The 22,576-nt window shown below is 42.1% G+C and overlaps 2 protein-coding genes across 5 annotated transcripts in view; one reads left to right on the top strand and one right to left on the bottom strand.

The window, feature by feature from the left end:
- brsk1 (BR serine/threonine kinase 1) overlaps positions 1-3,767 on the top strand; it is a 67,773-nt gene extending 64,006 nt beyond the window's left edge. For all 3 annotated transcript variants that reach the window (XM_016996509.2, XM_016996508.2, XM_003225874.4), the window contains one exon: positions 471-3,767. In XM_016996509.2, the coding sequence (XP_016851998.1) occupies positions 471-655 (185 nt within the window). In that variant the 3' untranslated portion in view covers positions 656-3,767. The remainder of the gene's footprint in view (positions 1-470) is intronic.
- Positions 3,768-5,449: 1,682 nt separating this feature from the next.
- Positions 5,450-13,854, bottom strand: tmem150b (transmembrane protein 150B). 2 transcript variants are annotated; one of them, XM_008118485.3, is made up of 6 exons: positions 13,318-13,854; positions 11,822-11,881; positions 11,319-11,386; positions 9,605-9,732; positions 8,517-8,694; positions 5,450-6,914 (listed from the first exon to the last, which is right to left on the bottom strand). In XM_008118485.3, exons 2-6 carry the CDS (start codon positions 11,872-11,874, stop codon positions 6,715-6,717), a joined length of 627 nt encoding a protein of 208 aa, XP_008116692.1. In that variant the 5' UTR covers positions 11,875-11,881; positions 13,318-13,854; the 3' UTR covers positions 5,450-6,714. The 2 variants fall into 2 exon arrangements, with proteins under 2 accessions (XP_008116692.1, XP_008116691.1); XM_008118484.3 differs by having other exon boundaries at positions 13,370-13,854.
- Between the last annotated feature and the right edge of the window lie 8,722 nt (positions 13,855-22,576).

Genomic DNA, 22,576 nt, shown 5'->3' with positions numbered 1-22,576 from the left:
TTCTTTTATATGCTGTTTACATTGTATTGTTTTGGGCATGGCCCCATGTAACCCGCCCCGAGTCCCCGTTGGGGAGATGGTGGCGGGGTATAAATAAAGTTTTTTTTAAAATTATTATTATTATTATTATTATTATTATTATTATTATTATTATTATTAGCATTTACTGCATTTTAAAACCGGTATTTTAAAAAGTGGCTTCACCATGCAGATGATTACATAGGAAATCCTGGAACCAGTTTGAGTTCTAGATAGTAATTACACAAACCCATAGAGCACTGAGTTACATTAAGGACTTTCTTTCATGTACTGTTGTGGGAGTTTGTAGCTTGAGTTTGAAGCTAGTTTCGAACTGTATTAAAGAGTTAGTGTAAACAGGACCTTTGATATCACTCTGAGCCAAAGCTTGGGCAGAAAAGGGCACCGGGTTGGGAAACATTCCTAAAATGTGGACTCTTTTCTGCTTCCAGATGAGAAGAATGGGCAGCAGCCCCGTTTGCCAGGCACCCCAACCCGCAGCTGCCAGCCATCTCGGCGCTCCGAATCTGATGTCTCGTCCGAACACCATCGACGTGGCTCCAAGGACAAGAAGCTTGTCTCGTCCAATGGGACTCAAGTCCAGCAATCCTCACCCCCGTCCCCACAGCAGCCATGACGTATGGGGCAGCGGGGCAGTCGAGGAGCAGCCAGGGGGGGAAGCCGCGGAAGGAAGCCCACCCCACCCCCCTGGAAGTAGCTGCACAGCTGCCCCAGATGGACCGAAGCAGCCAATGAACCATGTGGATGGGTAAAGGCCCTGCTGGAGACGCAGCGGGACGGGGCGGAGGGCGGGGATTGGTTTGGTCTGAACAGCCCCATCTCACCCCAGGGCCGGAGAGTTGCCATCTTGGGAGCAGCCCGTACTGTGAACTTGTAAATAGTTAACAACAACAACAACAACTAGAAAACAAAAACAAATCCACAAAAAAAAAACAGAAGGGGGAAAATAACATAAAATGAAAACAAAATCAAAGAAAAAATGGCAGACTGAAAAACAAAAAAGGAAACCGAAACGAACTGGAGGAAGAGGAAGAGGAGGAGAAACCGGGCAGGAGCCGGTGAGGGATGGGGGATTTAGTCTGATTCCTTTTGGGGTTGGGGATGTCTTCATTCATGCGCACCCTTTTCACAGGCTCCCTCCTGCTTTCAGTTCGGTCCTTGCCACAAGACATCCACTTTCTCCTTATTTTCCTTCTGTGGCCTCTAAGGCACCAACCTTTCTACAGTCTCATGGCAGCATCAGCTAAAATTGCAAGACAGAGCTAGTCAGGTTTCTTGTTGTCGGAGAGGAATGTCCTTGTTTTTCTCTTTTTTCTGTTTTGAAAAGCTAGGTTTTGTTTTCAAAACATTTTTGCCAGTAGAGGTTAAAATTGCAACACTTATTTAGAGTTCTAGTAACCATTTTGTCAAAACCATACTTTTCAAAATTCACCCCTAAAATGTTACAAGAGAACCCATACAAATCTGAATAGCAAGCAAATGGAAATCCATGTAACTATATTGAAATTAAAGTATGTGGTAAATACATAAAAGCAATCTAATAAAAGCTGACTTTTAGCAGATTTAAATCACAAAGTGTGCAAAATACACTGAAAGCCAGGATTTTAATGCAGCGATATTAAAAGCGATCCAGGGCAGATTTTGTAAAGTGGCAAACAGTTTGCCCAAGAATAACTGAAAACATAACAAGAGGAAAAAATGAGTTTGCAAAGCAGTTCCAAAACAACTTGTTGCCCATTGCCATGCAAAAAAGTGTTGGTTCTGGATAGTTGGGTGCAATGTTTACACAAGACTTGAGCCGTTTATTCAATTGGCCTACTCTGATTGCAACTAGCAACTGGATTTCAACTTGAAAGCACAGGATAGATATAAGAAAGTATTTACAATACCTAGCTAAACTTTTGAATTGTGTGTCCTGAGATATGATATCTCCTCCTACTCAGGTGGCTTAAAAATCCATTGAACAGAATAATGGAGAATAGGAATCAGTGACTATTAAATATTCCCTCTAGCACTCTTGTGTATTAGTGGCTGGGGAATATTAATGCGAGGATGCTGTTGTACTCAGGTCCAGTTTTTGGACATCCATGAAGACACTGTTCACTGTGTGAATAGAATGATGGATCGGCTAGGCCTCTTCTTATATGCTTAAGGACCTCCAAAAATCACACTTCCACAATTCCCTGTCACTTTTAATAAGAACAAATCATGCTGACAATGTTTTATAAATCTTTCAGAAGTGATATCGCATGAGAACAACTCTCAATAACAGTGGGAAACTAGAAATATTGTAAAAATTATAACTGGGATAAACAGGAGGAACTCCAAATATTAGTTCACACCCTTGCCCATTAGATAATGTCCTGTTATGATTAAAAGCAGAGGAAGTAAAGCGTCTTACAGACTACACGGTTTATTTTGTTAATTGAAACCCGCTCTTTCTGAAGTCTGGAGTATGGCTTTGCAAGTTTTTCTGCCCTACATTTATGGAAGGGTGAAGTTGTAACTTGTTACATAACATAAACTCATATATACCATTCAGTTTCAAAAGTTTGAAAATACGAAAACTCCAAAAACATTAATTTAGAAAAAGGAGAGAGATGTAAAACTCATTTCTCTTGTTCATATCAAGAAGATATTTATTATTATTATTCAAGGGATTTAATTCCTAAAAAGAGAATAGTAAAATAACACCCAGTTCTAGTCTTCCCCAAACTGCTGTTCTTTGGATGTGTAAAGCTGCCGTTTCTGTCTTCCGCAGCCAGCATGGTTATAGGTTCAGCACTCTGTCGTTTTTCAAAATCTCTTTTCCTGGCTTGTAATAATTCCATGGATTTCATTTACTTGTTGGTATCAGCCTTTAGCTTCTGACTAGCTCTGTCTCCGTAATTTTGGTAGCTCTGTCCAAAGGGCTTCAGTAAGTACATGGCTCATTTCTCCTTCCAAGCCCTTACTCCTCCCCCCCCCCCCCAAGATACTGCTTCCACATGCACAAAGCAGTCTGTCACATATTTGTGTGTGTGTGTGTGTGTGTGTAAGTGTTGGCGATGAGAGACTGTTCAGTTATCATTTGAAAGATTTGTGGCTTTCACAGAAGGCAGAGGCACCCCATATAAATCAGGTATTGAGATCTGGGGCCTAAACTTTGACCTGGGCATCATCAAATCACAGGTCTGAGGAAAGGATTCATTTTGGACCTTGGATGACATTCAAAGGAACAAGTTGTAGGGGAGGCTAGAGCAATACTGTACAACTAAAAGCAACTGCAGACTTAAAGGCCAATGGATATCTTGGAACAAGAGCCCTTGCCAAAAAAGGCAACCATGGGATAAGGTGTGTGTGTGTGTGTGTGAAATTCAGCAAAGCAATCCTGCTTCTCTCTCCCATTTCTCCTCCTCCTCCTTCGTCGTCCTGCTTTGGGTGAGCCTTTTCTCTCGGTTGGGAGGGGTGGCACAAGATGTGGGCGATGGCGCATGCGGGCGTGCACACGAACAGGAGATAACTGTATGTAAACCCTCCCCTCCATCCCATTTTTTTCTGGACTTGTGTCTGTCTGAACCCCTCCCTCTTTTGTGAACCCAACCGCATCATGCACACACACAAACCACATCCCACTGCCCATCTCCTCCCCGTCCCTCCATCTGATTGTCCAGCCCCCTCCTATGTCCTGTCATCTCCGGGGTCTAATTATTGCTCAGAAGAAGAAAAAATACAATCACTCAAAAGTTCCCTTGCGGCAGAGTTCCACCAAGTGTCATTTCTGCTCAACTGTTGGGAAGTTGCCATCTTCACTCCCAACTGATGTATGTGGACTGAGGCACCAAAGGAAATGGTCACTTTTCTTTAGGGAAATTGTTCTAGATGGGTTGCAAGGTAGACATCATTAAAAGGACAGGATTTAGGTGGATTCCACATGTATTAATGATTTGCACATTGGGAAAATTGCCTTAATGCTCACACACACCATCACCAAAAGAAAAGCTTATCTCTCTGGGTTACATTAGATGTGCAGGTGTCTGAATGGGATTATTTATGCACAGGCAAGGAATGCTTGGATATATGAAAGAGATTGTAGCTTTTGGAGGTCTATGTGTTGTCAAAGGCTTTCATGGCCGGGATCACAGGATTGTTGTATGTTTTCCGGGCTGTATGGCCATGTTCCAGAAGTATTCTCTCCTGACGTTTCGCCCACAACCTCTGAGGATGCCTGCCATAGATGTGGGCGAAATGTCAGGAGAGAATACTTCTGGAACATGGCTATACAGCCTGGAAAACATACAACCACCCTTTAGGAGGTCTGTAATGTCCTTTTGAGCAGGTTCATGGGTATCTAAGGGTTTGGATTGAACAGTAAGGATAGACAAAGCTATATAAATAAAGCAACATTTTGTAGACAAGGGTGGGTGACAGGTAGGGAAGGTGCTGGGTGTGACAAAGAATGGGATGAACTGTGGATATGGCACAAACTGGGTCACTGGTGCCCAGTATGTGTGAATTTGGATGGCAGTGGGTGGGTATAACTTGGAAAGAAAGCAAGTTATGAGGCATATAGAGACCTGATCTTCAATATTGCAGGAACTGGTTCCATTTGACTCCTTCCTCCAGTGAAGGGAGAGGTAAAGCAAATGCTTTGGTGCCTTACTAAGCAAAGGGGACCAGGGAAGGGCAACATCAACATGTGAAGGGACATAGATGGAAATGATAAGGATTGTGACCAGTTCATACATAATGAGCATTTGGGAGCTCCATGCATTTACAGCTGAGAGTCAAGGGGGCTTTGAACGAACACATAATTATGGCAGTTCTGAAAGAAACATACAGAGCACCCATGTACATGGTGTGAGTTACTAAAAAATATAGGTCAGTGGTTCTCAGCATGGGGTCCCCAGATATTTTTGGCCTACAACTCTCAGAAATCTCAGTCAGTTTACCAGCCATTAGGATTTCTGGGAGTTGAAGGCCAAAAACATCTGGGGATCCCAGGTTGAGAACCACTGGTATAGGTGTAACCATTGTGGATAAGAAATAGAATGGATATGCACACTAGAACAAACAATTGGATGAGAAGGGTCATGGGGGAAGTGTATGTTGGAGACCATACATAAGAAACCTTTTTTTGTTAAGAATTTAGTATCTTCCAAATGTGCTTTGTCTTGGATCTTATTCCAATGAAATGTGGAGACATCAAGACCAATGTATTTCCTGTCTTGAACGCAAGATTCCCATTTGATCTCTCCCAGTCAGATCCCTTGTGGAATTATTTCTCTTTTCAGATCCAAATTCCTTTGTTTATCCCTAGAAATCATGTCAGAGAACTTGGCAACTGATTTTGGCTCTTTTATCCTACTTTCTTTGAAAAAAAAAAGGCTTTCTCTCTTACAGCTGAGAGTAAGTATGGATTGTGTTCACATTTCAATATGATTAACTCTAGCTTATTTGTCCTGGTTTGGGGCAACAAATACGCTCCTCCGTGAACAGGACAGCAGTCTGCAACTTTCAGTTTATTAATGCTCTTCCCACAAAACAAATGAGATTGGACAAGAAAAATCCTATTATGATAAATAGTTAAAATCTGAGGTTGGCAGGAGGAGCCAATTTTTTCCCCACTTGTGAAAGAAGTCAGGTTGAGGAAATCCCCTGAACACATAAAAAATGTGAGGTTCTGAATATTGCATCCATCCCTATAATAGGATAATTACACTCCATCTTTTATACAGAATGGGGAAGATTATGGAACTATTTCTAAAGCAATGGAAGGACGCACAGGATTTGTTGACATGACACTGCCAAGGCATTAAATGGACGGAAGGAATGCAACACTGAAGGAGGATGTACAAGTGAAAGGGGGACTTTGTGCACTCACTTCAAGAGTGGGTTTCATGGCACAACTTAACCACTGCTTCTACGCAGCAGCTTCAAATGGATAACAGTTCTGTTTGTAGATGCTTTGGGAGGTAGGTAAGAAAACACAACCAGTCTTAGGCTCTTTTGGTAAACTGGTATAATGAATGTAAATTGACCAGATCATATCTGTGGCACCGAGATCCATTGAACTCAATCAAGCTGTGGAAAAGAGGTTTTGTCCTATTCCTTCTCCACCTATACAACGTGATGAGTCCAAGTACTAGATGAAATAACCCCATCATCTCTCACATAAACTCCAAAGAATTACTAGGCCTCTCTATGAGATTAAAAAAATCCAAGGCTGGTCCCATTGGCTGAGTTTTGTAACCAGGATTGTTTGTCCAAATTTGTTTCTGACAGCAGAGTCAACGGGAACAAAATCACAGAATTCAGGGTGGGACATACGCCTCTTTGCTGACGCCAACAAAAAATAAAACTGACACTTAAAATACTGGCTTACAGAGGGCAGCTAGTGGTTCCTTCATTGGTCATTGGAAGAACATAGTTGAGTCTTACAATGATCGTTGGGAGTAATTTTGCTCCTTGGCAAAATTAACATGATCTGATAGTAGAAGTCCCGGTTGGAGAGAGTTGCAAAAGGACACAGCCAGGCCGTCTGCTTCATTTTCTGTTCCTTCCCACTCAAAACAGCTGGTATTGCCCATGAAAAGTGAGAGGAAAGGAGGCATGACTTTTTCACTAGAAATGGGAACCCAGAGGTCCATCAGTGTTGGGGAGATTCCCAGAGAGCCCTTTCTTCCCATAGAGTTATCAGAGCGATAGAGTCTGCGTTGATGCCTGGATGTCTGGGGATTCCTGGTCCGCCCGTTGATGGTGTACATGGACCGAGCAGGTGCCTATGTGCCAGAAGTCCACTGCAAAAAGGCCAAAGAGCAGGAACAGGTCCATGGCTAGGGCCCACTCACAGTAGGCTGACTCGGAATCAAGTTTCAAATAAAAAAGTGAAACCGCTGGGATTAGAGTCAAGGAGAAGGACCAGACAATGCATGTTAATTCCGAAACAGAATTGGTTGGGGCTAGAAAGTGGCCAATGTTGATAGCTCAAGGTTTTTTGGAGGATAGGGAAGGTCTTGTGAAATATGCTACCAGTAGGCCTCCTCATCCTAAATGTACCATAGCCATATGAGGATGGATAAAATAATTCATAATATAGTCAGCCACCCACATTTGGTGAAGCTAGGGGCAAAGGATCCCTGTAACAGTGGGAAAACTGCAAATATATATATTTTAAAAACACAGAGAACATCACTCTAGGAATCTGTAGGTCCTTCAATGAAAATCTACAATCAACTGCAAGAAGGTGATTATAGGATCATGATGCAGGAGTACAAATGCTAGAGAAATGCTTTCTCTGTAGGAATCTCTAGGTCTTCCAAGCTAACCATAGGGTCACATTGGATGATTTAGAGAGACCAAATTCATTAAATTCACAAAAGTGAAATTCTCAAATGTGGAGGCCTGACTGTGGCATGTTCATTTTTATATTTTTCTGGGTGTCAAATTATACCAGTCTCGACACCATCCCCTACACCAGTGAATCTCAACCTGTGAGTCCCCAGATTCTTTTGGCCTTCAACTCCCAGAAATACTAACAAGTGGTAAACTGGCTTTCTGGGAGTTGTAGGCCAAAACATCTGGGGACCCACAGGTTGAGAGCCACTGCCCTAAACCTTTTATTGCCCATGCATCACATGAATATTGAATTATGTGAAACTGCTTGTCATCAAACCCTAGGAATTTTTTTTTCTCAGTTCCTTGCTTTTTCAGGCTATCTGCAGGGTCAAACCAGCAATGATTTTTCACTCATTCCCTAGGGCAGTGGTTCTCAACCTGTGGGCACCCGGGTGTTTTGGCCTACAACTCCTAGAAATCCCAGCCAGTTTACCAGCTGTTAGGATTTCTGGGAGTTGAAGGCCAAAAAATCTGGGGACACACAGGTTGAGAACCACTGCTCTAGAGACTAGTACCATATTTCTTTCCATTGGCTACAACTATTTCTTTCTTTCCTCAAATCTCCATGGGTTGACCACTGATAACTTGCACACTTTTTTTTCGTGTCAGGAGCAACCTGAGTTGCTTCTGGAGTGAGAGAATTGGCCGTCTGAAAGGACGTTGCCCAGGGGACACCCGGATGTTTTGATGTTTTACCATCCTTGTGGGAGGCTTCTCTCATGTCCCCGCATGGAGCTGGAGCTGATAGAGGGAGCTCCTCCGCGCTCTTCCCCGGGTGGGATTCAAACCTGGCAGCCTTCAGGTCAGCAACCAACCTTCAAGTCACAAGGCTTTTATCCTTGAGATGACTACTTTGGGTAGCACTGTCCTATGTCTATTTAGGAGTCACAATTTTCCCTCCCAATGTGCCAGGGACTGGTGCCATAATATTGCCCATTTGCTACAGCTGGCACTGGTCCATGGAGAACCATTTTGAGTAGTGCACTAACTTTGAGCTCTATCCTGTTAATAACACAGATAATACTAAATCTTGGCCAACAGTGAGTCGCCCATTCTTTCCCTCCACTTTTCCCACTCTATAGCTGCCATATTGAGGATACTGGCAATGAGGAAGGCTGAGCCACAAAAGCTGAGGGAGAACCGGAGAGACGCAATCCACTGTCCTCCATGCCTTGGTTTCACTCGGTTGGTTAGAAAAGTCTGGATCCAGAAATAAAGGATTCCTACCACAAAAGCCAAGAAGGCCCCAAACAAATGAGTTTCTAGCTGGTTGGATTGCTGGGAGCAGGGAGAAAGAAAAACAAACACATCATAACACTGGAACATTTTCCCCATCAACACCATTCAGTGCTCAAGTTATTGGATTTGTAGGAATAAAGATGTTCTCATCTGTTGTCAAGTCACCTTCAACCTATATAGCCCTATGAGAAGTCATTCACAGAAAAAGCCTCTCTTATCATCTGCCTCATTCAGTTTTTGCAAAGATAGCTAGTTGCTGTTATAAGTGCCTTTATATTAATTCCAACTTACTGCAACCGTATCATAAGGTTTTCTTATCAAGATTTGTTTAATGGAAATTTCCCATGGCTTTTCTCTTAGGTTGAATGTGACCATGTAGCCCAAAGACACTCAATGGATTTCAGTGGCTGAGCAGGGATTTGAATCCTAGTTTGACATTCAAATCACTATAATCCATTGGCTCCCTAGAAATAATATTTAAATAATTTTAAATAATTTGATTTATAAGCCCTACTGAACAGCTAAAATGACTATTCTCATATTGCTCCCAAAGAAGAAATGCATCACTGTTAAAATAGCAGCACCATACAATGTGCTCAGCTTCAGAAAATATAGGTAAAGATGCAGATTTAAAAAAAACAATGGCTGTCATTTAAATAAAAATGCAGTGAATTTGCTGTTGATGGGCAACTTCATGCTCCACTTCTTCCTCTCTTCTTCTGGTGATTTATCTTTTCAACTTTACTTGGATCAGACAGCACTTCAGCTGGAGTAAAGTGTGGGATCAATATGTAAAAGAAGCCATTGTTCTCTTCAGTTCTAATGCTAAAATAGCACTCACAAAAGGAAATGGTCAGCCCCTGCTCTGTCTATGTAATTTGAGCAAGGTTCCCCTTTACAATCTCTATCCCATTTCTTAATTCTTGTCCGTCCATTAGCATCTTCTTACCTGGAAATTGCCCACCATGGATGCTCCAAGGGCACAGAATATGCCTAGAACAAGCCCAATTAAATTTAAACGGGAGTGACAGCCATAATCCCGCACTTGTTGGTACTTTAGAAAGCAGATGACTACACCTGGAAGAGATGTAATAATGACTTTACTCCATGAAATCTCTTAGCTTGGCACATTTAATGCTTAATCATCTATTTTAGACACCACTGGGCTACTGACACATATCCTATACCAGAGGTCCTCAGATGTTTTGGCCTTCAACTCCCAGAAATCCTACCAGTTGGTTAACTGGCTGGGATTTCTGGGAGTTGAAGGCCAAAAACCTGGGGATCCACAGATTGAGAACAACTGTCCTATACTATTGGCCATCCATAGCTTCTGCTTCCACAGATTGAAATTATTTTTAAAAATATTCCAAAAGGCAAAGCTTGATTTTTTTTTCCATTTAATAAAATGGACACTATTTTCTATAACAGGACTTGAGCATCCATAGATTTTGTGGGGATCTTGGCTCCAAACCCCTTATAGGGCTCACTGGAAAGAAGTGAGGAGTGCCATAGGGTTCCGTCCTGGGCCCGGTTCTGTTCAATATCTTTCTTAATTACTTAGATGAAGGGTTAGAAGGCATGATCATCAGGTTTGCAGATGACACCAAATTGGGAGGGATAGCCAATACTCCAGAAGACAGGAGCAGAATCCAAAACAAGATGGGCCAAAACTAACAAAATGAAGTCCAACAGGGACAAATGCAAGAACTCTACTTAGGCAGAAAAAATGAAATGCAAAATACAGAATGGGGGACACCTGGATCGACAGCAGCACATGTGAAAAAGATCTTGGCGTCGTCGTGGACAAAAAGTTAAACATGAGCCAACAATGTGATGCGGCAGCAAAAAAAAGCCAATGAGATTTGGCCGGCATCAATAGAAGTATAGTGTCTAGATCCAGGGAAGTCATGCTACCCCTCTATTCTGCTTTGGTCAGATCACACCTGGAATACTGTGTCCAGTTCCTGGCACCACAATTGAAGGGAGATGTTGACAAGCTGGAAAGTGTCCAGAGGAGGTCAACTAAAATGATTAAGGGTCTGGAGAACAAGCCCTATGAGGAGTGGCTTAAACAGCTGGGCATGTTTAGCCTGCAGAAGAGAAGGCTGAGAGGAGACATGATAAGGACCATGTATAAATATGTGAGGGGAAATCACAGGGAGGAGGGAGCAAGCTTGTTTTCTGCTGCCTTGGAGACTAGGACACAGAACAATGGCTTCAAACTACAGGAAAGGAGATTCCACCTGAACATGAGGAAGAACTTCCTAATTGTGAGAACTCTCTACCCCGGAGTGTGGTGGAGGCTCCTTCTTTAGAGGCTTTGAAACAGAGGCTGAATGGCCATCTGTTGGGGTGTGTTTTGAATGCGATTTTCCTGCTTTTTGGAAGGGGGGTTGGACTGGATGGCCCACAAGGTCTTTTCCAGCTCTATAATTCTATGATTCTATACCTATCTCTTGCTCTTTAAGGATTCTACAACAACTTACATAGTTTCACTTGGCCTGAACTTTTCAGTTCCGGTGGAATTATGAGACTGGCTTTGTGAGACCATCTTGTTTCCAGTGATGTGCTGAAAAGTTCAGGCCAATTCCCTCATCAGTAGGAACTTAGGAAGTGCTTTTGGTAACAGAAGGGAGTATGATATGAGATACCAGGCTTACCTAGAAATGATCCTAGATTAAGGACTTGACCAAATAGGCAGCTCTGGGGTGGATATGCGCCGCAGGTGCTGGGGAGACACAAATCGGGGTATTTCATAGCCCTTTAGTCTTTTTCTTAAAATTCTACATCTGTAAGGCTGCCTACAGGTCAGTTAAACCTTACAGACACCACTACAATAGATACCACATTCATTCCACAGACTATCAAATGGTCTTTGGAAACAGACTGCTTTACCAAATATATTAAAATACAAAAGGAAATATACTGCAAGCACATCTTCTAAGTAGAGGCTATTTCATAAGATTGGGTCAATCACCAAAAAGGCTCTGATTCTAAAGAAGGCAAGCTGACTTCCTGAAGCAAAGGATGTTAAAGAATGGAAGATAACCCTGGGGTCAAGTAGTTTTTGTTTGTTTTTCCAGTTGTTTGTACGTGGAAGTACACACATCTAACCACATTCATGCAATACAGGCCTTTTTGTAAAAATCCATTCAATGTGTACCTGATATACGGAAATGCTTCTGTGATGTTTACAGAGCCATTTGCAACCGCCATGGCAAACCTGAGGAAACAAGAATGCCATGTGTGAGACATCTAGGATTGCCAAGCCAATGTTCATTGTTCCTAATAGATCAGTGAATCTCAACCTTCCTAATGCCGCGACCCCTTGATACAGTTTCTCATGTGGTAGCGGTCCCCAACCATAAAATTATTTTCATTGCTACTTCATAACTGTAATTTTGCTACTGTTATGAATCGTAATGTATATCTCTGATATGCAGGATTTTCATTCACTGGACCAAATTTGGCACAAATACCTGATACATCCAAATTTGAATACCGGTGAGGCTGGAGGGGATTGATTTTGTCATTTGGGAGTTGTAATTGCAGGGATTTATATAGTTCATCTACAATCAAAGAGCATTCTGAACCCCACCAATGATAGAATTGGGCCAAACTTCCCACACAGAACTGCCATGACCAACAGAAAATACTGGAAGGGTATAGTGGGCATTGACCTTGAGTTTTGGAGTTGTAGTTCATCTACATCCAGAAAGCACTGTGGACTCAAACAATGTTAGATCTGGACCAAACATGGCACGAATACTCAATATGCCCAGATGTGAACACTGGTGGAGTTTGGAGAAAATAAACCTAGACATTTGGGAGTTGTAGTTGCTGGGATTTATAGTTCATCTACAATCAAAGAGCATTCTGAATCCCACCAACGATAAAATTGGGCCAGACTTCCCACACAGAACCCCATGACCAACAGAAAATACTATGTTTTCTGATGGTCTTTGGCGATCCCTCTGACACCCCATCACAACCTTCCCAGGGGTCCCAACCCCCCAGGTTGAGAAATGCTGTAATTAATAGATGCATTGGTGGATAGATCTGTTAATTGATTAGTCCAGTGACCATATCAACAATAAAAAACCAAAAAAAAGAGAAAATAGACACTAATCACTATCCTAAAACTAACACACATTAAAACGTAATAGAACTTGATTAAACAATAAGTTATTTCTAATAGCTTGACGTAATACTGTTACACTCCTACAAGCTCAATACTAAGCTGAGCCACAGAATGTGTTTCTGGAGGGCCCAAGTTTGACCATGCCTGGGCTGGTTATAGGAACACACTGGGTTATTCTCTTTGTCTTAGAAGACTGCAAGAATAAACAAAATTCTGCCAAGAAAACTCTGACAGGTCCAGAAATGACTTGAAGACACATACCAATAACAAATGAAACATATGGTGAAAAATGAAATAAATTGCTACTTTACATCAGATGGAGTTTTTAGAATTATCCCTGTGTTGGTTATTCCCTCACCTGGGAAGCATCAGGGATTGATTGCAAGACCTTGAGAAGAGCAAAACATGAGCTCTCTCTGTGCCTGCACTCTTCTCTACCAGCATCCACGAACCAGATCTGAGCAGGTGTATCCCCAACTCAGCCAGCCTCAGGCCATAACCACGTCTCCCCAACTCACCACCATTCCTCCCCTATTCATCCCCAAGCATCCAGGTCCCATCACGACTCACACGACCCAGAAGCCGATGATCCCGCCTGCGGCCAGTAGCACAGGAAGCAGAACCCAAAGCCACATGGTCCCAGGAGACCTAAAAAGCGTGAAAAATTCAGGGAGGTCATCAAGAAAAGCCTTGGGAGCCATGCATCCTTGGCCCAATGGGACAAAACCAAAAGGAGGGTCGGAAGGATGCTGGATCTTTGAATTCTAGTCTCCCATGATGACAGGATGGGCTGCATTGAGCCTGGAGTAGTGGTCTTCTTTTTTTCTTCGCTTGCTTGCTTTTTTGACCTTCTCCTTTTGGAAAGAAAGTACAGGCAATTGTGTTATGTGCCCTGCCCAGCCTGCAGGGATTCCTTGGCTAGGTCCATGGAGAAGATATTTTCCACACTCTCCTAAGTCTTAGGAGGTGTCTTTTTGTTTTTTCTCCACAAAGTTCCTGCCTTGCCCAGGGTTGTTGGAATGTAAGGCAAGAGAAAAGCTAAGGTATACTTATCAACTTTCCCAGCCACACCTCTCCTCCCCAGCCGCCAGTCAAACCAATTTGGAGCTCCTGCCAGTAATTAAAGCAAAATACTCATTCCCCAGCAATGTCTACAACACAGGTTGCAGAACAGCTAGTCCTTCACCAGTACTTAGACTGCAACTCCTATCAGCCCTAGAGACCATAGTCAGGAATGCAGGGAGATGAGTCTATTCACATTTGGAAGACCTAGTATGATTGGGAAGCTAAGTAGGGCTTTATTTATTTATCGTGTCAGAAGCGAACTGAGGGTACAAGTTGTAATGTATTTGAAAACACAAACAAAGTTTTAAAAACTTGGTAGGTAAAAGTTTTCCCCTGACATGGAGTCCAGTCGTGTCTGACTCTGGGGGTTGGTGCTCATCTCCATTTCTAAGCTGAAGAGCCAGCGTTGTCCACAGATACCTCCGAGGTCATGTGGCTGGCATGATTGCATGGAGCGCTGTTACCTTCTTGCCAAAGCTGTACCTATTGATCTACTCACATTTGCATGTTTTTGAACTGCTAGGTTGGCAGAAGCTAGAGCTAACAGCTGGCACTCACTCCATTCTCCAGATTCGAACCTGCAACCTTTTGGTCTGCAAGTTCAGCAGCTCAGCGCTTTAACACGCTGCACCACCAGGGGTTCCAAAGAAACTTAGCATTATACTAAATGTCCTTTGATCAGTAGGTGGCCACTTGGAGAGCCTCTGGTATTGCTATGAGAAGGTCCTCCATTGTGCATGTGGCAGGGCTCAGACTGCATTGTATTAGGTGGTCTGTGGTTTGCTCTTCTCCACACTCGCATGCCGTGAACTCCACGGGTTTATGATCTTCCAGTTATGGTAGGACTACGACTCCAATCAGCCTTTAGCCAATGAGGATGCATCTCGACTGTAGAATGAATGCAGTTTGGCATACTTTAACTGCCATGGCTAAATCCTTTGGAATCATTAAAGTTGTAGGGTTGCTGTGAGTATTCCGGGCTGTATGGCCATGTTCCAGAAGCATTCTTTCCCAACGTTTCACCCACATCTATGGCAGGCATCCTCAGAGGTTTTGGATGGCATGATTTTAACTGAATGTAATGTTTTAAAACGCTAATAAGGTATCTATTAATTTTTAATTTGCAAATATTTTCAGCTTACGTTTTATATGTGTTTTTAAGGCATTGAATAATTGCCATATGTAAGCCACCTTGAGTCCCCTTTGGGGTAGAGAAAGGCAAAGTATAAAGAGGGCAAATAAAAAAATAATTGTGAGATTTGTTGGAAACTAGGCAAATGGGGTTTATATATCTGTGGAATGTCCAGGGTGGGAAAAAGAACTCTTGTCTGTTTGAGGCAAGTGTGATTGTTGCGATTGGCCACCTTGATTAGCATTGGATTGCCTTTCAGCTTCAAAGTCTGGCTGCTTCCCGTCTGGGTGAATCCTTTGTTGAGAGGGGAGGTGAGGATGCCTGCCATAGATGTAGGCAAAACTTCAAAAGATAATGCTTCTGGAACATGGCCATACAGTCTGGAAATCTCACAGCAACCCAGTGATTCCAGCCATGAAAGCCTTTGACAACACATTAAAGTTGTAGTTTGGCAGTGGAGGCTAAAGATGTTGCAGACTACAATTCCCGTGATTCCATAGCACATAGAGGTGGCTATGAAGGTGGTGCATTAATTCTACAATGTAGATCTACCCAGAATCTCTTATTTTGATCCAAGCAAAGTTGAGACTTTCAGTTTTCCCAATAGCCAGTGGTGACGTATGCTGGGAAGTGAAATCCAACTAAGTTGGGGAGTTGCATGAGTCCCACCCAATATGGTAGGCAGAATGCCCTGAAATTTGCACAGACCTGGCTGCCACTGAAGATGGTAACTGGCAAAAATAGGTTTCCATTACGGAACTATCAAAACCTGGGGTTTCTTGCTGGCTTCTCAGGCACAGAGTTTGGTCATCGGGACTCATGGTCCAACTTTCTTGAGTTTTTGGATCTAATTAATAAAAGGGATTTTCCTCACCCTGACGTGATCAGCAAGCAGTGCCTCTTGTTCAGGAACACACCTTTCTCTCCAGCAAGTAGGAAGTGTAGTGTACCAGGAGAGTACCATCCGATATAATGCTCATTACTCCTGATATCGGCCAAAGGGCATTGTGCCATTCACATGGGACTTTTGTCCCCACAGAGTGCTGTTTAGGGAGGAGCATTTTAGCATTCTCTGCCAGGGAGACTCTAGCTGGATTGATATTATTATATATATCCCAGGATCTGATACCAGAAATATAATATCTACTTTGAAGTGGATTAGATCAATCTACACTGCCAGATAATCTGGGATAAGAAGATAATATGGAACCAGATCCTGTGATATCAGGCCATGTAGATCCAGTCTCAGTGCCTCACCAATTGCTAACCCTAGGATCTCATCGCATGTAACCATAGCAGCTGAAGTGAAACCATAGCGTTATAATACAAATTAGTCCCTGGTCCAGATGTTACCTTTGGATTACTGCCTGGCAATTGGATCCACAAATCCTGTTTGACTTCAGTTCCCAGAAGCCCCAGACAATATGACCACGAGGCAAGGGTTCTGGGAATTACAGTCCAACAAAGTTCTGGAGAGATGTGTTTTATGCACCCCTGATCTAGGAATCGAAAACAGAATAGGAGTCACTTGGCTCTCTTAATGTTTTAGAACTACAACTCCTGAGCCATGGCAGTTAAATTGGTGTCAAACTGCATTAATTCTTCAGTGTAGATGCTTCCTAGGTTGCTAGACATACAGCTAGACATACAGCTAGGTTGCTAGACATATAGCTCCGGGCTGTGGCGCAGGCTGGAGAGCAAGCCAGCTACTACCAGCTGCAATGAATCACTCTGACCAGGAGGTCATGAGTTCGAGGCCCGCTCGGAGCCTATGTTTGTCTTGTCTTTGTTCTATGTTAAAAGGCATTGAATGTTTGCCTATATGTGTAATGTGATCCACCCTGAGTCCCCTTCGGGGTGAGAATAAATGCTGTAAATAAATAAATAAATGAATAACTATACCTTACAACTACAGTAGAGTCTCACTTATCCAACGTTCTGGATTATCCAACGCATTTTTGTAGTCAATGTTTTCAAAATATCGTGATATTTTGGTGCTAAATTCCTAAATACAGTAATTACAACATAACATTACTGCGTATTGAACTGCTTTTTCTGTCAAATTTGTTGTATAACATGATGTTTTGGTGCTTAATTTGTAAAATCATAACCTAATTTGATGTTTAATAGGCTTTTTCTTAATCTCTCCTTATTATCCAACATATTCGCTTATCCAACATTCTGCCGGCCCGTTTATGTTGGATAAGTGAGACTCTACTGTATTCTGATTTGGTATGGATCAGGGGTCCCCAAACTAAGGCCCGGGGGCCGGATGCGGCCCTCCAAGGTCATGTACCTGGCCCCCGCCCTCAGTTTTATAATATAATATTTATATCATTTTAAATAATATAATATATTGTATATACATATAATATTGATAATAATATTATGTTATACGATATAATATCATATAATAATATTAATTATATGATATATATTACATATAATATTACAGTATAGTGGTATAGTTCAATATAGTAATATATAATGCTAATATTTTGCTATGCTAATAATATAATATATTGTATGTACATACAGCTGCTCTGAGTTCCCTTCGGGGTGAGAAGGGCGGGATATAAATATAATAAATAAATGTAGTAAATGAATAAATAAATAATTTTAGACTTAGGCTTGCCCAAAGTCTGAAATGACTTGAAGGCACACAACAACAACAATCCTAATTAACTTGACTATCTCATTGGCCAGAAGCAGGCCCACAGTTCCCATTGAAATCCTGATAGGTTTATGTTGGTTACAATTGTTTTCATTTTTAAATATTGTATTGTATTGTTCTTTCATTGTTGTTGTTGTTTTGCACCACAAATAAGACATGTGCAGTGTGCATAGGAATTTGTTCGTTTTTCCCCCCCAAATGATAATTCGGCCCCTCCACAGTCTGAAGGATTGTGGACTGGCCCTCTGCTTTAAAAGTTTGAGGACCCTGGTATGGATAGTCCCAGTTGATCCTCTGTCGTCCCAAATGTCCCAGTTTCTCTCTTTCTTCCCCTTCACTCTTTGTTTACTTGCTGCGAACTGAATTAAAAGTATTTCGAATTCAACCCAGTCAGAGGGACAGAAGAGGAGGAGGCCAAATTTTGCCCTTCCCAGTAGACTTAGACAAAAGCAAACGACTGCAGCCTCTCCTACCTTCATGTTCTTCCTCATTAATAACTTTGCTATTTTGACCACTATCTGATGTTGGTTAGATGGCTGCACATGTTCCAGTTTTCATCTGTAAAATGTTGGAGGATGTGGAGGAAGCCACTGGCAAATCACTTCTGAGTGTTCCTCATCCCAGAAACCCTTATGAAATCCAGGGGGGTCACCATAGATGAAGAGGCAACTTGAAGGTACACACGGATTACAGAAGCAGCAGCTAAAGCCAGGTTAGGTAAAGGATCCTAGGAGTTGTAGGCTACCATTGCTCCAGAAGCAGAGTAGGATCTTTCATTAACTTCCATGTCATATATTATGTTTGGTGAGGTACCAGGAAGGTTAAAGACCTTGTAAAACTGCAGTTCCCATTATTTTATAGCATAGATCCATGGCAGCTAAAGTGGTGTCATGGCTCAATGCTATAAAATCATGGGAACTGCAGTTTTACAAGGTCTTTAACCTTCTCTGCCAAAAAGTGCTATATCACTTCTAGCATGTAGATTCACCCTAGAGGTGTGTTATCATTTCAGTACAATAGGAGGAGGACTGCTGACCCAAGGGGTTGGCAGTGAGCTCCCATCTGTCAGCTCTAGCTTCCCATGTGGGGAAATGAAAGAAACCTCCCACAGGATGGCAAAACATCAAAACATCCGGGCGTCCCCTAGGCAACATCCTTGCAGATGGCTAATTCTCTCACACCAGAAGTGACTTGCAGTTTCTCAAGTCGCTCCTGACACAATAAAGAAAGTACAATAAGCACCTAGATTTTTCATGAATACGATCTTAAATTTCTACCCATGCACCTCATCATAAGTTAAATCATGCTTCTTGATGTGGTTGTAAAATTTGACGTAAACTATAGTTTTTACATGAGTTGTGAGGTTGTTTGGCAGGATGATAGGAATCTTAAACTGAAGAAACTAGCAAAGGACCAGGTTCCTGGAATTTCTGAAAGGCTGATCCATGTAAACAAGGTAGCAAGCTCCTTTTTACAACCTAGGGATCAAAAGGCAGCTTTGATGCCCTATTTTATGACTGGTGAACTGAAACTCTGTAATTTGAGATAAGCTAGTCTGGGTGGATTTCTGCCCTGCTGTGAGACATTAGCATTGTAAGGAATGGCTAGTATTTATTTTGCTTTCTACGCTGAACCCAAGTGTGGGTTGTTCTGAAGATCTGAACTGCTCTGTGCCTGTTTATATGATTGATCTTGTGTGTTCCCCAAATAAATAAAGAAGAAACTTTATTTCCTCCAGGTGAAAACTGGGACACATTTGGTTAAGTAACATCAGAATGTGATTGGGATGGAAGAAAGTATCAATGAGAAAGAACACATAAACTAAGAGTGGTGGGAAAAGTTTGCTTTTGTCTGAACCAACTGGGAATGGAAAAACTCCATTCCTTTCCCCCTCCCCCCTCTAAGGATACGTCAACATTATAGAATTAATGCAGTCTGATACCATTTTCACTGCCATGGCTCAATGTTATGGAATTGTAGGAGTTGCAGTTTTACAAGGTCTGCGTCCTTCTCTGCCAAAAGGTGCTGGTGACTCGCCAAGCTAAAACTCCCAAGATCCCATAGCACTGAGCCATGGGAGTTAAAGTGGTGTCAAACTGCATTAATTCTATAGTGTAGGCACACCATGAAACTGCAGCAATTGAAATAAGCTCAGTATAAGAGAAAAAGTGGGAGGAGAGGGGAAATCAATTAGGCCCCTTCCACAGATTCTGATCCCTGTTTATCCCAGATTATCTGGCCATGGATACTCATATAATCCAGTTTAAAGCAGATAATCTGGGATCAGATCCTGGGATATAGGGCAGTATAGAAGGGGCCTTAGTTTAAAAGCAACTGAAACAGTTCAAAGAGTTTTAAAGCTACTGTAAACATGGGAAGAAATTGAGGCCGTCCTACTAAACTGGGACAATTTATTTATTTATTTATTACAATATTTATATCCCGCCCTTCTCACCCAACAGGGGACTCAGGGCGGCATAACAAATTGAGTTATGATCAACCATTTGAGAACTTTGGGTAAAACTAAGTAACAATGTAGTAAAAACTTGGGCAAGTATGTTTCTCATCTGATGCCTGCAGGCCAAAACTTCCTCTGCTTTTCACATCCCAGTACTCCAAGGAGTATCTATGGTTTAGGGGTGCACCTATCTACACTATAAAATTAGTACAGTTTGGCACCACTTTCACTGTCATGGCTCAATGGTACGGAATCCCAGGAGTTGTAGTTCGGCAACACACTGAGAGGACTAAAAACCTTGTAAAACTATAACTCCCATGATACCATAGTGTGTGCCATGTCAGTTAAAGTGGTATCAAAAAGCCTTCATAGTGTAGATGCCATTTAAATACCCCTGGACCAACACCAAGCATGACTGTCATTGAAGTCTGCCAGAGCAATGAATGGTTAGCAGTATATTGTTGAGTAACGTTATTTGTGCATACCTGTAGTATCATTGGTAAGTACTTTGGTGAGGGCTATTCTGGTTGCATGGTCAGAATTTATGCATTGTTTTTGGTGGCAGAAAGAGAAACAAAGTTTCTTCCCATCCTATAGTTCTGAATAATGCTGGTTTTGTGTTATAACACCATCCAGCTGGTGAGTTCAAAGGCCTTTGGGCTGTGAATAAAAGGATTATCCTGTCAATGTTTTGGATTCTTTTTCATTGTTATTCCAGACAGCCAAAGTAGCTCCAAACTTCAGGCTAATTCACTTTAAAGCTTTAATCCCCTGGCCCCGTTTTCATGGCAAAATCACAAATTAGACCCTCAAAGTCAATTTTCTCTTGCAAGATCATACTCAGAAGATAAGATGAATTGCTTAAATATTTTTTACTAGTCCAGTTTTTGAGGCAGTGAGGTGTAGTGGTTTGAGTAATGCATTTGGATTTTTGGAGACCAGGGTTTGAATCCGTCCTCAGCCATGGAAACCTTAAGACACTGTCCCAGCCCCAGAGGAAAGCAATGGCAGACCCCTCATGAAGAAATCCAGCCAAGAAAAACTTCTAGGGTCACTCTTAAGTCAGAAAACAACAGTTTGTCAAAATTTGAAGTTCTTACTATATTCACTAGATCCCTCGGTGACGCAGCAGGTTAAACCACTGAGCTGCTGAACTTGCTGACTGAAAGGTCAGCAGTTCAAATCCGAGGAGCAGGGTGAGCTCCCTGTGTTAGCCCCAGCTTCTGCCAACCTAGTTGTTTGAAAACATGCAAATGTGAGTAAATCAATAGGTACCACTCCGGCGGGAAGGTAATGGTGCTCCATGCAGTCATGCTGGCCACATGACCTAGGAGGTGTCTATGGACATCGCCGGCTCTTCGGCTTAGAAATGGAGATGAGCACCACCTTCCAGAGTCAGACTCGACTAGACTTAATATCAGGGGAAAACCTTTACCTAAACCTATACTCACTAGCGCAGTAGAAAAATCTGTAAGTTTGTACACAAGGTCTTTGACTTTCTCTGCCAAAAACGTTTGGTGCCAAACTACAACTCCCATGATTCCATAGCATCGAGCCAGGCCTGTTAAAGAGACATCAAACTACATTAAAACTGCAGTATAGATGCATACTAAATGTGCAAAGCTAGTTGGATTGAGCTGATCATAGTGGATCATATTTTAACTATTATTGTATTTCTTTGATACTGAGACTCCATTCATTGTAAGATGCACACTAATTTCAGTACTACCAATGGAAAAAATATTGTATGTGTGCGTATTTGTGTGTGTATATATATATATATATATATATATACACACACACACACGGGGGGGGGGGCACCTATGATTCAAAGATGCAACCAGTGTTTAGAGATGTTTATATGGGAATCAAAGAATAGGGTATTTAAGGTTCTCATTGCTATTCAGCTCATCTTAATTAACTTAAAGAGATATGGTATTTATGGTTTAGCATATCTTACTGATAAGCAAGCCCACCAAAAAAATTTTTTTTCTTCCTTATGGCAAGAAGCAGAGATGGCTGGGAACACAGGCTCACCTGATGCAGGTTTCGGGACCCTCCAGTGGCTCCTCGGTTTCACATTCTTTGCATTTTGATCCCCCTTTGACCTCATGCCAAACTGGTTTCTCTCTTTCAGGCACGTATTTACAACATCAGAATGAGCCAGAGAATGGAAATGTTGTTTTTGGATTTTCTTGTTGTCATTGTGTGCCTTCATGTCGTTTCTGATTTATGGTGACCCTAAAGCAACCCTATCCCCTCCTCTCATTCCTCATTGTAGTTGTTGTTGTTGTGTGTCTTCCAGGTCATTCATTGATATATGGAGGCCTTAGGATGAATCTAACACAGCGTTTTCTTGGTTGAGGATGAGAGAGCATGACCTGCCAAAGGTAACTCAGGGGGCATCTACACTATCCTTATAATGCAGTTTGAAACCACTTTCACTGC

The sequence above is a fragment of the Anolis carolinensis genome, chromosome 6, assembly GCF_035594765.1.
Source record: "Anolis carolinensis isolate JA03-04 chromosome 6, rAnoCar3.1.pri, whole genome shotgun sequence".
Taxonomy (NCBI): Eukaryota; Metazoa; Chordata; class Lepidosauria; order Squamata; family Dactyloidae; genus Anolis; species Anolis carolinensis.
This window is presented reverse-complemented; position numbering and strand designations above follow the sequence as displayed.

Coding starts and splice junctions, on each gene's coding strand:
- tmem150b (XM_008118484.3), bottom strand. CDS start 13,500: ATGGCTCCCAAGGCTTTTCTTGATGACCTCCCTGAATTTTTCACGCTT. Junction 11,882..13,369: donor ATCATCGGCTTCTGGGTCGT/GTGAGTCGTGAT, acceptor TTGTTTCCTCAG/GTTTGCCATGGCGGTTGCAA. Junction 11,387..11,821: donor GAAGCATTTCCGTATATCAG/GTACACATTGAA, acceptor GTGTCTCCCCAG/CACCTGCGGCGCATATCCAC.